Consider the following 14,516-nt stretch of genomic DNA (forward strand, 5'->3'; position numbering starts at 1 on the left):
GGAAGATATACTATAAAAGTATTATTTTTTATAAGTCAAATTTGGTAGTCTAATTTTATTATTTCTGGATTTTGCTGTCATCATCCATTGCTCAAATTTATACAACTGTTTATAAAACTGTTCTTTATTTTCTTCCAGCATGCAGTTGTTAATTTAATTAGCGCATTCAGTATTTATTAAGAGTTCTATAGAAATCATAAGTAGCTTTTGGGCCTTTCTGCATGTAATTATGTAAGTATTTATATGCCTATTATGTAATAATTCATGGAATTATCCTTATTTAGGAATGTTTAATCTACTTTTTTTTCCTCCTTAGATTCTGTCAAATTTTAAGAACAAATGTACCTTATAGCTCATGGAAGAAAAAACACAAATCAAGACATTTTTGGGTTCCAAGTTGCCAAAGTATGGAACAAAATCTGTAAGAAGTACATTGCAGCCAATGCCAAATGGGACACCTGTTAATTTATTAGGATCTTCTAAGAATAGTAATGTCAAAAGTTACATCAAAAATAATGGCTCTGATTGTCCATCATCCCATTCATTTAATTGGAGAAAAGCAAATAAATACCAACTTAGTGCACAAGGTGCTGAAGAGCCCTGCGGTACTCAGAATTCACATGATAAATTAATTGATCCTGAAAAACATGCTCCTACTCAAGGAATGTTTGATAAAAATGGGATAAAGGGAGGTTTGAAAAGTGTTTCTTTACTCACATCAAAGTTAGCAAAGCCATCCACTATGTTTGTGTCATCGACAGAGGAGTTAAACCAAAAGTCTTTTTCTGGACCGTCTAATTTGGGTAAATTCACCAAAGGCTCATTATTAGGAAGGACTTCATATTCTTCAGTCAGTGCTCCAAAATCGCAGTTGAATGGATTTTATGGAAACCGATCGGCTGGTAACATGCAAAGGCCCAGAGCAAACTCCTGTGCCACCAGAAGCAGTTCTGGAGAAAGCTTAGCGCAATCTCCAGACAATATTAAATCTATTACTTGTGAAAAAATGGTAAGGTCACAAAGCTTTTCACATTCCATTCAGAATTCATTCCTTCCACCTTCATCTATAACCAGATCACATTCCTTCAATAGAGCTGTAGATGTTACAAAGCCTTATCAGAACCAACAGCTATCCATTAGAGTGCCTCTACGGTCAAGTATGCTAACAAGAAATTCCCTGCAGTCAGAAGTACTCAATGGGAATGAACATTTGGGGTATGGATTTAACAGGCCTTATGCTGCTGGTGGAAAGAAGTTGGCTTTACCAAATGGCCCAGGTGTAACTTCCACTTTAGGTTATAGGATGGTTCATCCTTCTCTACTGAAATCTAGCCGACCTCCATTTTCTGGGACTATCACAGTGGATGGAAATAAAAACTCATCTGCTGATACATGTATAGAAGAAGATGCTACAGTTTTAGCTAAGGACAGAGCTACTAATAAGGACCAAGAACTAACTGAAAATGAAAGTTATAGAACTGAAAATGAACAGACCGCAAAACATGATGTTAAAATTAGATACTTGAGTGATGATGTGGATGACATTTCTTTGTCTTCTTTGTCATCTTCTGATAAGAATGATTTAAGTGAAGACTTTAGTGATGATTTTATAGATATAGAAGACTCCAACAGAACAAGAATAACTCCAGAGGAAATTTCACTCAAAGAAGAAAAACATGAAAATGTAGCACCACAGGATATATTTGATTCCTCCAAGGAAAATGAAAAATCCTTCAGTAAAACGGATGAATGGATAGATATAAGTGTCTCTGGTAAATATTGATATCCTTAAGTTTATTTGCCTTCTTCTAGAAATATAACTGAACTTACATTCAGAATTATCTTCAGATAAATTCCAAGATACTGTCAGTTTCACAGAAGGATAAATCTAGATTAAATTGGAGTGGAGCAGCATTTATCTTCCTTGTGACTTTTCTTCCTATTTTATTTTTCACCATATGTAAAACAACTTTAATAAAACCATTCTTACCTTTGCTCTTCTTTAGCTGTCATACGCAGGCCTGTTCCTCCTTAGTACAGGCAGTGCTTCCAAATGATTTTTCCCGCATTACCCCCAGCCAGTGGCATACCATTAAACAAATCATCTCTTCCCTTAGGGTAGCATTTCATTACTATGTATTAAGAGTAATGCTATACCAAAGGGTAAATGAGATAATATAGGTTATGTTTAATCTAATGGATTTTTATTCTAGGAAGTTATTCTTGTTTAGCAATTTTTATAGTTACACTTCCAGAGAAGCCTTATTTATTTATTTTTTTAATTGAAGAAAATGTGAAAGCACCTGTTAAACATTTCCTCTTATATTTGGTTATCCTGCCACTAAATGCAGGAGAAAATGTATTGTGTGCCCATATACCTGAAAAAAGAACAAACTGAAGGGACTGGATATAGGCACATGGTTTAATCAAGGGACTAGGTCATGCCTAGAGGTGCACATATAAAATCTTGATTGTTTGTGGGTCTTCTAAAAGTGACTGCCTAAGTTTTTTTCCTTGTGTGGAGTCAACTATGAGGTTAAATAATATACACAGAGGAAGGAGTTTCTTGGCCAGTGGTTAAAAGTAAATATCTTGGGAAATATTAAAGGAACATGAGGCTTTATTTATATTTTTAGAAATGTTGCAGAAGTAAAAGATGGCTACATAAAAAATTTTTTTTTGTCTGTTTCACCAGTTTATTTTTAATATTTTTCCTGTTGATTTTTTTATTGTTTAGGATATAGGAAATGCTAGTTATGAATGCTTTTTTAGGCCAACTTTGTTTCTGTAATATGTCAAATTATTAGGACTTATAGTTTAAGAACATGAGAAATAATTATATTTTTGTGAATTAATAACTTCTCTCTCTTTTTTTAAATCAATTGAAGACAGGAGTGAATGTACGAAACATACTGCTGGGAATAACTTGATTTCACCAGATACAGATTACAGAGCTGGTTCTTCATTTGAACTCTCTCCATCTGATAGCTCTGATGGAACATACATGTGGGATGAAGAGGGCTTGGAACCCATTGGAAATGTCCATCCGGTTGGGAGCTATGAGTCTTCTGAAATGAACAGCATAGTATGTATGAATTTATATACTCTTGGAATATTTGTTTACATTACTATAGAGAGACTTATGATATTGGTTGAATTTTTAAAAAATTTATGAATTAACTTTACTAGTTTGAGAAATGGGAATTCATATTTGTTAAGGACCTATAAAATATCTGACCCTAGTGTATAATAAAGCATGGGGAATATAAACAATTGACTTAAATATACTCACACATATATATACATATATTCATCATACATACATACATATGTACATACTATATTGGTCAGTTTAAGCTATGCCAGTGGTTCTCAAAGATGGGGAGGAGGGCAACGTCTAGAGACTTTTGATTGTCATGTTGACAAGCACTACTTTGCATCTAGTGGATAGAGGCCAAGGATGCTGCTTAACATCTTTTACTGCACAGGACAGAGCCCACAATGAAGAATTATCCAGCCTAAGATGGAAGTAGTGCCACTGTTGAGAGACCCTGGGCTAGTCTATGTTGAGGTAACATCGATGTGCCAACTCTTGGTGGCTTAACACAGTAAAAGTTTATTTTTTACTCTTAGAAAGTCTTGCAGGTCTGGACAGCTCTCTGGGGCAGCTGTCTTTGGTAATGTTAACAGCTTTAATTTTGGGAGTCGGCCATCTTTTGAGGCCCCTTCTTGTCACTGTGGTAGAGGAAGAGAGTGCCAGGGGATCTCACACATGATATTACTTGTGTTAGTCTGCAAGTGGCACATGGCACTTTCAGTCACAATCTATTGATGAGAACTAATTATATGCTCCCACATAAGTAAGTACTAAGGAGTCAGGAAGTGTAATCTTCCTGTGTGCTTGGAAGGCGAGAGAACCAGGTAAAGGTAAGTGCTAGAAGACCTACCATGCATTTATACATGCGTGTTTTAAGAAACATTGCAAATAATGTGGCTAATATGTCATATGAGTAAAATGTAACTGGGGTGTTTAAAGTGACTCATTATGAGTATTCAGTATATAAAATATTATTTTCCAGTAGTTGTATGGGAAAATTGGAAGTCTTTGTGGACATATTAAATTCCAAGTGGATTTCAGGTAATATAATTTTCTATACTCGTATAAACCTGTGACTTAAAAAAAAATAGACATTGTTACCAGAAACTTAAGTTGCATAAACATAGAGAGTGCACTCATTTAATTTAGAGAGAGCATCTTCATCTCATTAGATAATAGAAGTTAAGAAAAGATTACAGTCTAGGGCCTCATGTGCTTTCTTACTAGGACTTTTAAAGTATGATTGACGTGCAAATGAACATTGTGTCCAACAGATGGCAGCAATAAGCCTCTTATTACCTGACATTTTTTAGAGGTTCACCATTTTCAGTTCATTGTTCCTGTGACTAATGACAAAATAGCCTTCTCTAAAAGAGTTCAGAGAGTGTATCTGGATTGACTGTTAGTCCTTAAGATCCCTGAGTTTCATCCTTGATCAGTAGGCTTATGTACGTGGGATGGGGAGCCATCAGAGTTCATTCTGTGCTTTGGAACAATATGATGTCTTAGTGTCTTTCTGTTCTGATTTAAAGGGAAGACAGAAAGTCTGAGAAAGGAAGGAGGATCGATGGCAAAAGTTGAGAAGAGTTTATTGAGATCTCTTGCTGTGATACTGGATTTACCATTTTTGCTCTGAAGTTCTGTGAATATTTTGCTTTGTATATTTTAAGCTTATTTTGTTAGTTGTGTACCTGTTTAGTATTGTTTTTTGGTGAATTGGACTTTTGGTCTTTATTTAGTGATCTTCTTTATCCCTAATTATGCTTTTTATCTTTAGACCTCTTCCCCCCGCCCAGATATTAGTATATCTTACTGATTTAATTTACTATCAACCTTTTTGAAACATAGCGAATAGTTTATTATTTAGAAACATATCAGGCCGGGCGCAGTGGCTCACACCTGTAATCCTAGCACTGTGGGAGGCCAAGGTGGGAGGATCATTCGAGGTCAGGAGTTTGAGACCAGCCTGAGCAAGAGTGAGACCCGTCTCTACTAAAAAAACAGAGAGAAATGGTCTGGACAGCTAAAAATATATATAGGAATAAATTAGCCAGGCATGGTGGCACATGCCTATAGTCCCAGCCACTTGGGAGGCTGGGGCAGAAGGATTGCTTAAGCTCAGGAGTTTTAGGTTGCTGTGAGCTAGGCTGACACCATGGCACTCTAGCCCAGGCAACAGAGCGAGACTCTGTCTAAAAAAAAAAAAAAAAAAAAAAAAAATCAATTTGTCTTTTTCTCTTAACCAGTGGGTGTAGTTCATTTATGTTTGCATTTATTGATATACTTGGACTTTACTCTGCCATCTTAATGTCTTTATTTAGATTGTCTTGCTTTTTCTGTTTCTTCTTTTCCCTAAAGTGTTAGGGTGTGAGCTAGTGCATGTGGGTTTTGAGAAAGATTTCTTCAGACAAGGATTAGGATGGAAAGAAGAAAAAGTTTATTTTACTTTCTCCACATGGGAAAAAGGGCCAACACAGCGAAAGAGAGGGAGATAGTGTTGGCATAGAGAACAAGGTACTCAGGCTTTTTATTTAGTGGGTGAAGAAGATTTATGGCTGTAGCCAAATTAATAGGGTATTGCTGCATCCGCTCTGTAGCAGAAGCAGCAAGACATCAACGTCTAAGAGTTGGCTCCTCTGCCTTTTCATGGAGGCAGGCCTTATGATTGGAGATGTGACTCTGCCCTTGAGATAAGGCTGAGGCCTGAAGCTCACACCCCTGCTGTTCACCCAGGAACTCTGTAAAAAGCAAATTTAAAAGAAATAGATTTACATATCTTTTCCATCTGTTCAGCTCTCTTCAGAAGTTGTACAAAACAGAACTCTTGCAGGGTGACTGTTATTGAGAGAACTCCTATGATTGATCTTTACCTGTTGTTAGGGAAATTGTGGGATTAGATATTTTCCTGTTATTTTTTGTAAGGCTACCCTTTTATAAAGTAGCTTAAATTAATATCTCTAACTCAACCCCAAAAGAATTTTAGCATGTTATCACTTTTCTTGGTCTCTACAATGATGCTCATTTCAGTCCAGGTCACAATAAGGAGCTTTCGCTAGCATGTGTGTCAACTGTGTCACTTCTAATACAGTTGAAGTCAACCCACTATTTAGTTCAGCTGAAGTTTTTATAGGAAGACTTTCTTTTTGAAAGAAACAGTATGTTGCTGTACATTCTGGTACCAGCTCCTAATCATGTCAAGGACCCCAACAAATGGTTCCTAGACCGACTACTTTGCATAACATTGGTCTAGAATCCTGGCTATTTGTCTGTTGAAATGCTACCAGTATTTTGCTGAGGTATAGTATAATAAAATGCACAAATCTTCTGCAGATAGCCCAGGCAGTTTTGATAAATGCATATGCTTGACAATCATCCGGATTAATATATATTAATAGAGTATTCATATCACTCCAAATTGTTCCCTTCCTGTTCCTTTCAGTCATTCTCTCACCCTGCAACCACTGTTGATTGCTTTTACTATAGACTAGTTTTGTCTGTTGAACTGTATCATAGTGGAATCATAAACATATATTATTTTATGTCTGGCTTCTTTTAATCAATATTATGCATTTGTCAGTTGTAGTTTGTTCATTCTTAGTGTGTCATATTCCTTTGTGTGAATATGTATTTTATATGTATGTATGATAACTTATTTTATCCTATTGTGATGGGCATTTAGGTTGTTTTCAGTTTTTTAGTGAATTGCACTATTGTGAAGATTTTGCTGTATGCTTTTTGGTGGACGTTTATTCACTTCTGTTGGTACAATATATAGGAGAGGGATTCCTAGTTTATAGGCTATGCTAATGTATACAGATATCATTTTATCAACGTGATCATACCTGTTTATACTCCCACTGGCAGTAAATGAACATTCCAGAAATGTCAGTTTCTGTCTACACTTATTATCTGTCTTTTTGCATTTTTGCTGTTCTGGTGGGGTTATGGTAGTATTGCATTGAGATTTGTTTTGCGTTTTGTGATAACTACTCGTTGAGCACCTTCATGTATGTTTATCGTATATTAGGATATCTTCTTTTGTGAAGTGCCTTCTATTAGGTTATCAGTATTTATTTTTATTGATTTGTAAAAATTCTTTGTATATTTTAGATATAAATATTTGATTTTATATGTATGTAGATACATGTATTATTGTTTATATATAATATGCATATATAGTATATTCCCTGTGAGTTGCTTTTTAAATCTCTTAATAGTGTTTTCTGATGTTACAACTTACCAATTTTAATATTGTCCAATATACTGTTTTTCCCTTTATTGTTACCACTTTTTTGAACTGTTTGTTAAATCTTTGCCTATCCTAAGGAAATGTGTTCCAGTATTTTCTTCTAAAGACTTTATTTATTTTTAACCTTTCACATTTAGGTCTACAGTCCATCTGGAAATTATTTTTGTGTATGGTATGAGATAGAGGTCAAGATCAATCTTTTTTTTAAAATCTTCTTTCCCCCACTCTATTGCAGGGTCACCTTTGTCATAAATAAGTGACTACATATATAAATCTATAAATATTTCATTGGTCGATTTATCTATCATTGTGTTAATAATCATTGTTTTAATTATTATAGCTTTAAAATAAGTTTGTTACCGCCCAACTGGGTTCCTTGCCTACTGCCCAGCAGAAGGCCAATGTGCTGAGACAACAGGGGTTGCAGCGGAGAAAGTTTAGTATTGCCAGGTGTCTGGCTAGGAGATGGGAAAAATTTCTCAAATCCATCTTTGTGAGAATTTTGGGGCTAAGATTTTTAAAGGTGGTTTGGCAAAGAAAGGGTTAGGGAATTGGGTCTGTTAATTTGCTGGGAATGGACTCATAGGCCTGGGAAGCAGAAATTGTCTTGGCTGGGACAGTTCCTGGTAGGAGGTCACAGGACTTGTTGGATTGGTTCCCATGCATGGCCACTGGTCTGGTTGACATCAGTTGGTCCTCCCGAATGCAGAGGCTGGAAGATATCTCAAAAAACAGTTCTAGGTTTTACAATAGCAGTGTTATCTATAGAAGTGGTTGGGAAAGTCACAAATCTTGCGCCTGTCAGGAATACATGGCACTTAAGCAGTAAGCAATTATAGAAGTAGGGAAGTTAGGGAACAATGGCTGGTCAACTTTTAACTATTTCTGTGCTTCTATAGGAATCAGATTTCTATCACTATTCCTGCCTTATGGCCTTACATTATTTTAATATAGGTGGTTTAAAGTTTTGCTGTCTGGTAGTGTAAGTCTTCCAGCTTCATTTTATTTCCAGGATTTCCCTAGCTTCCTAGGTCTTCTTAGCCTTCTGTATTTCCATTTAAATATTAGAATAAGTTTGTCAGTTTCCATAGAGGACCTGTAGGGATTTTGAATGGGATCGTATTGACTTTATAGATCAGTTTGGAGAGAATTGATGTATTTACAGTAGTCTTCCAATTCATTAATATGGTATATTTCTCCATTTATTTGGGACTTTAGAAATATTTCTTGCTGTTTTGTGCTTTTCTATAAAATGTTATACATATTTGATTTATTTTTAGGTGTTTGGTTTTGGTACTGTTAATGGTACCACTTTTATAATTTTATTTTCTAAGTTTTTGTCATATTTACAAATTTACTTCATTTTTGTCTTTTTAGGGCTCAGAAAACAGTAGCCCAAAATGAAGGTCTCAGAACTAGCCTCAGAAGCAGAAATTTTTCTCTGATCTTCTGTCTCTCAGTCCCATTCCATTCTCTCCCAAGCCATAGAAACTGGAATCGCTCTTCCCCAAGGCGGGTCATACAAATTAGAACCCCTTTTCCTGAAGACAGGCATACAACCTAAAATTATTCTGTGTAAAAAAGCAAGCCATAAAGGAATTATCCACCCTACCTTGTTTGACTGTAGGTCATAAGACTCCCATTCCAGACAGGGCCTTGCCTTATACCCAGAAGGAAGGAATGTATGCTTATAGAGGCCAAGAAGAATCTAGACAGACAGGCCTTTCTGGGTTTCCCCACTCAGTCTGTGAGCATTATATTATATTCTTTTTGTCCAATCATATTTCTAAATGGCTGTCCATACTTTGTTGCATAAAAATAGACAATTGCCCTGTTATATTCGGGTCTTCATTCTGAAGACTCCTGTGTATACACATTAAATCAATTTGTATGCTTTTTTTCCTATTAATCAATCTGCCTTGTGTCAGTGATTTTTCAGTGAACCTTTAGGGGGCCAAAGTCCTTGGTCCCTACAGTCTGTTGACTTGTCCTTCCTGTAATTCACCTATTAGTTCTAATAATTTGCCTGTGGATATTTTTGTAATGTCTGTATATGCCATATAATCATACCATTTGCAAGTTACCTCGCCACCCCATCCTATTCCCATTGCACTAGTTAGGACCACCAACATAATGTTGAATTAAAATGGCAATAGAATTTGAGAGGGAAAGCTTTAATAGTTCACAACTATTAAAGTTTTTGTGGGGGAGGGGAGAGGGGGGTTTTATCAGATTACCAAAGTTTTCTTTTATTTCATTTGCTGAATTTTTGTTTTGTGAGAGAATATTAAATTTTACCAAATGTTTTCTCTATATCTATTGAGATGATGAAATGATATTTTTTTCTCTTAGTGTGGGGACTGCATTCCTTGGTTTTCAAATATTAAACTACCTTCCCATTCCTGGCATACATTCACTTGGTTGTGATGTATTATCTTTTTAAATGTTGTTAAATTTGATTTGCTAATATTTTATTAATGCTTTTTGTATTTATGTTCATGAGCAAGATTGTTCTGCTCTGTAATTTTCTTTCCTTTTTTTTTTTTTTTTTTGGTGTTCTTGTCATGTTTTGGTATCACGGTCTTGCTGTTCTCCATTTTTCTGACCTTTGGTAGAGTTTCTGTACAACTGATGTTACTTCTTCCTTAAGTATGTAAAAGAATTTACCAGAATTCAACCGTCTGGACCTGGAGTTTTCTTTTTGAGAATGTTTCTAATAATAGATTTAATTTTTAAAATACATATTGGCCCATTAAAATTTATATATATGTTTCTTCTTGTGTTGGTTTTTGAGACTTTGTCCATTTCATCTAAATTTGTCATTTGTTGGTACAAGTTGTTTAGAATTATCTTCTTTTTAATGTCTTTAAGGTCTTATAATGATGTCTATTTTTTCCTTTCTGTTACTGGTAGGTGGTATTTCCTCTCTTTTTCTTCATTTCCAAGAACCAAATTTGGGCTTTGCTGATTTTTTGATATCTGCTTGTTTTCTGTTTTACTGATTTCGGTTCATATCTTTATTTCCTTCCTTCTACTTTCCTTTAGTTTGTTTTTCTTTTCCAGAATTCTTACTATAGAAACTAGATCATTAATTTTCAGCATTCCCCACCTCTTGTATGAATGTATTCTCATGAAGAGAGGACTTTATTATGTAGTAAACAATACATTCAATAAAATCCTAGTAGTTAATATAAGCAGTGGGTTTCTTTTAATGTGCCTTATTTAAAAATAATGAGTTCTAAGGCATGTTGTGTAGGTTGTCTTCATTTCTTTTTAACATTTAATGCATTTATGTATCTATGAACAATATACAATGTGGTTTTGTTTTATAATTTATATAAGTGACACAATGTTCTGCAACTTCTTTTTTTACTCAATTTTATGTTTTTGTGTACCTGTGTATTTATGTTTTAGTTCTAGTTTATTTTTACTGCTATGTAATATTCTAGCATTTGAATATACCAATATTTTTCTGTCTGTTCCCCTAATCGACATTTGAGTTATTCGTCACTAATAATGATAGTATCTAGACAGTGCAGCAGTGAACATTCTTATTCAATTCTCTTTGATCCTGTAAGTCAGAGTTTCTTTAGGATATAAACCTAGCAATAGAATTCCTAAGATATAAACCTAGGAATAGTGTATTTTCAACTTCATTAGATGTTACCAAATTTTTTTATAAAATGGTTCTACCAATTTATACTTCCCAGTAGTGAATGAGGATTTCTGTTGTCCTCATCTTCACCCCACAAGCTGTGTCTGACTTTAAAATTTTAACCAGTCTGGTGAATGTGAAATGGTGTGTCATTTATATTTACATCTATATCATTATTAATTTTGTTATTTTTTCATGTATTTACTGGCTGTTTTGTTTTCTTTTATATGAATTACTCTTATTGATACGGAAAAGTTTCTTATGTGGTTGGGATTTAATTATGTAATATGTTGCAGGTAATCTCTCAGCCCATGGCTTTTGTTTTAACTTTGTTTTTTGTGTCCTTTACCATCCATAGTTTTTAATTTTGATGTAATTAAATTAGTAGTGTTTTTCTTTATGGTTTTTACTTCATGTGCCTGTGTGTGCATGTGTGTGTATGTGTGTGTGTGTGTAAGACATCCTTTCTCATCATAGGGCCACACAAGTATTCTGTGCATTGAGAGACATTATAGCATTGTGACTAAGAGTAAGGGTTCTGGAACAAGCCATATTAAAATCCCATCTCTGTGATGTACTAGCTGTGTGTCCTTGGATCCTCTATGTTTGTTTGTTTCTTTTTTTTTTTTTTAAATGAAGATAATAACAGTACCTACCTCAGGACTGATGTTAAGAAGTCCATACCTGAATGGTATTAATAGTCATATGATCCTCTTGTGATACTGGTTGTTGAGTATTTTGAGTATCATCTCTGACTACCTGATGGGATTACTGTGAACATTAACTGAGGTTGTAGGTATAAAACACTTATTAACTCCAGGAACATGGCAAAACCTCAACAAATGTTAGCTATATATTATTATTTTATAATCTTCTAATTATTTTAATTTTTTTATATTTAAGCCTTTAATACCTGTGAAGTTGGCATGAAGCACAATAATTTATCCTCTTGAATAGTCTTTCACAATATACTTGGGGTACTGTGCAGAAGAAAGTTAATTAACGTAGCAGGTCTGAGATTGCCTCTCCTTAGATTGCTTGCTTGAAAGGTTAACCCTTGGCTGGTTAACAGTTCCTTATAGTGATATAAAACTTTTCATAAATGGTAAAGGTGGTAGATTTGCTGTGCCTAAAGTGTTTGGACAAGCAATGTGATTTATGCTGGGTACCTGCTTTCCTTCTGGGAGTATGGAATTTTGGTATGTGCTAGGCAAAGGGTACCCACATGACCAGCCTCCAATAAAAAGCTTGAGTACTGAGTTTCTTAGGAAGGTCCAGGCTAGATGACACTTCTTACACTTTGTGAGTGTTGTCACAACTCGTTGCTGAAGGAATTTAGCACATCCCTTGTGACTCCATTAAGAGAGGACTCTTGAAAGCTTATACTTGGTTTCCTTCAGCTTTGCCCTATATGCCTTTCCTTTGCTTATTTTGTGTTATATCCTTTTGCCTAAATAAATCTTTGCTGTAAATATGATTGTATGCTGAATCCTGCAAGTCCTCCTAGTGAATCATCTAACCTGGGGGTGGGTTTGGGGATCTGTCAACAGAGGTACTGATGGTGCAGTTAATCTTTGTTCACCTTGTGATAGTATCATTTTTTGTTCATCATCTTTTATATTTTTAGAACAGTCCTTTGAAGTAGCTATGGACCAGCTACTACCTTCTGTTTCCGACTAGGATGAATTCCAGAGGAGTTGAGTAAGTTGATACTGATAGGTTGGGAACTAGTTTACTACTTAACCATACTTTCAGTCTAATGTTCTTGATTGTCAGCCTTATATTAATATCTACTCATGATAACTGAGAATTTTTCAACTCAATAAACCTTTTTTAAAAGATAAAATACAGCATTTTTTCCAATAAATATTATTACAATCATATTGTATGTGCCCAATAGTAGGCAAAAACATTTTTCCCTCTTGTGAGCACAGTGAGCCATATGCCGACTCTTCTTCACTGCAGTGCAGTGACCAATATGAGAGCTCTCATTGAAGAGGAGTTGCAACTACAATTTCATGATGACTGATTTCCTAACAGTGAAATACTTAGGAAGTGATAATTTTAAATCATCATACGGAGTGCCTTTGTTTTTGGAATGATTTTTATGGGAAGCCTCAAGAAGTGTTTGAACCAGATGATTCCAGATGATCTGGCTTTATTTTTCTCTGTTTTATCAACCTGGCCTTATCTTTACATAGTAGACAAATTTAACTCCTTATTTAAATGAGAATCTTTTTCACTTTAAAAGGTAGATTCAAACACTTGCTTGAATGCTTTTGACACACCAACAAGTAGTTATGCCTCATTTTTAAAGCTACTAACACATTTTATGATACATTTATTTATCTTTGTTTTACTAGGGAACAGCTGGCTAGATTTGGGTTTCTTCCTTGGTAATTGATATAGCTAGACTTTATTGAGACTTAAATGTATGCTGAATGTTAGAATATTCTTAGCAGTAGTTCACTGTGGAGATACGAGTTTCCTAGGTTATTTATACTGAAATTTGGAATTTCTTTTTTCTTTCTTTCTTTTCTTTTCTTTTTTTTTTTTTTGAGACAGAGTCTCACTTTGTTGCCCGGGCTAGAGTGCCATGGCGTCAGCCTAGCTCACAGCAACCTCAAACTCCTGGGCTCAAGTAATCCTCCTGCCTCAGCCTCCCGAGTAGCTGGGACTACAGGCATGTGCCACCATGCCCGGCTAATTTTTTCTTTATATTTTTAGCTGTCCAGATCATTTCTTTCTATTTTTAGTAGAGATAGGGTCTTGCTCTTACTCAAGCTGATCTCAAACTCCTGACCTTGAGCGATCCTCCTACCTCGGCCTCCCAGAGTGCTAGGATTACAGGCGTGAGCCACTGCACCCGGCCTGAAATTTGGAATTTCTTCAGTCCAAAACTATAGAAGAGGAATATCGGAATATAAAATCTGGCTTGTGTTTGCCTTTTTTGATTTTATTTTGAACTTTAGAATAAATAGGAAGTTTAAAATTATTCTCTAATTTTGTATGAGTGGTTTTACTGTCATTTGTCTTAGCCTGAGTTTGTTTTGTTTTTTGGTTTTTTTTGAGACGGAGTCTCACTCCATCGCCTTGGGTAGAGTGCAGTGGATCATCATAGCTCACTGCAGCCTCAAAATCCTGGGCTCAAGAGATCCTCCTGCCTCAGCCTCCCAAGTATCTGGGAACACAGGTGCTTTCCAGGACACCCGGCTAATTTTTTTATTTTAGTATAGGTGGGGTCTCACTCTTGTTCAGGCTGGTCTCGAACTCCTGAGCTCAAGCAATCCGCCTGCCTTGGTCTGCCAGAGTGCCAGGATTACAGGCATGAGTCACTGTGCCTGGCTTAGCCTGTGTTTATTTTATTTTAAGGAAGAGACCAGAGGTGCTTTAATCTTTCTAAAGTGTATTCATATTATATTATCTCAGTGATAGTGGTAACTTGTCTCCATTCTGCTAGTTTTCACTCCATTTAACAGTCTTTCATACTACTGTGAGACTGTTTTCAATAAACT

The 14,516-nt window shown here is 35.4% G+C and overlaps 1 protein-coding gene across 2 annotated transcripts in view; it reads left to right on the plus strand.

Moving 5' to 3' along the window:
- CCSER2 (coiled-coil serine rich protein 2) overlaps window positions 1-14,516 on the plus strand; it is a 168,921-nt gene that overhangs the window by 34,330 nt on the left and 120,075 nt on the right. For both annotated transcript variants that reach the window (XM_069459967.1, XM_069459968.1), the window contains exons 2-3: window positions 317-1,772; window positions 2,889-3,085. In XM_069459967.1, coding sequence (XP_069316068.1) covers window positions 356-1,772; window positions 2,889-3,085 — 1,614 coding nt within the window. In that variant the 5' untranslated portion in view covers window positions 317-355. The remainder of the gene's footprint in view (window positions 1-316; window positions 1,773-2,888; window positions 3,086-14,516) is intronic.

This window comes from Eulemur rufifrons, chromosome 28 (assembly GCF_041146395.1).
Source record: "Eulemur rufifrons isolate Redbay chromosome 28, OSU_ERuf_1, whole genome shotgun sequence".
In the NCBI taxonomy this organism is placed as follows: domain Eukaryota; kingdom Metazoa; phylum Chordata; class Mammalia; order Primates; family Lemuridae; genus Eulemur; species Eulemur rufifrons.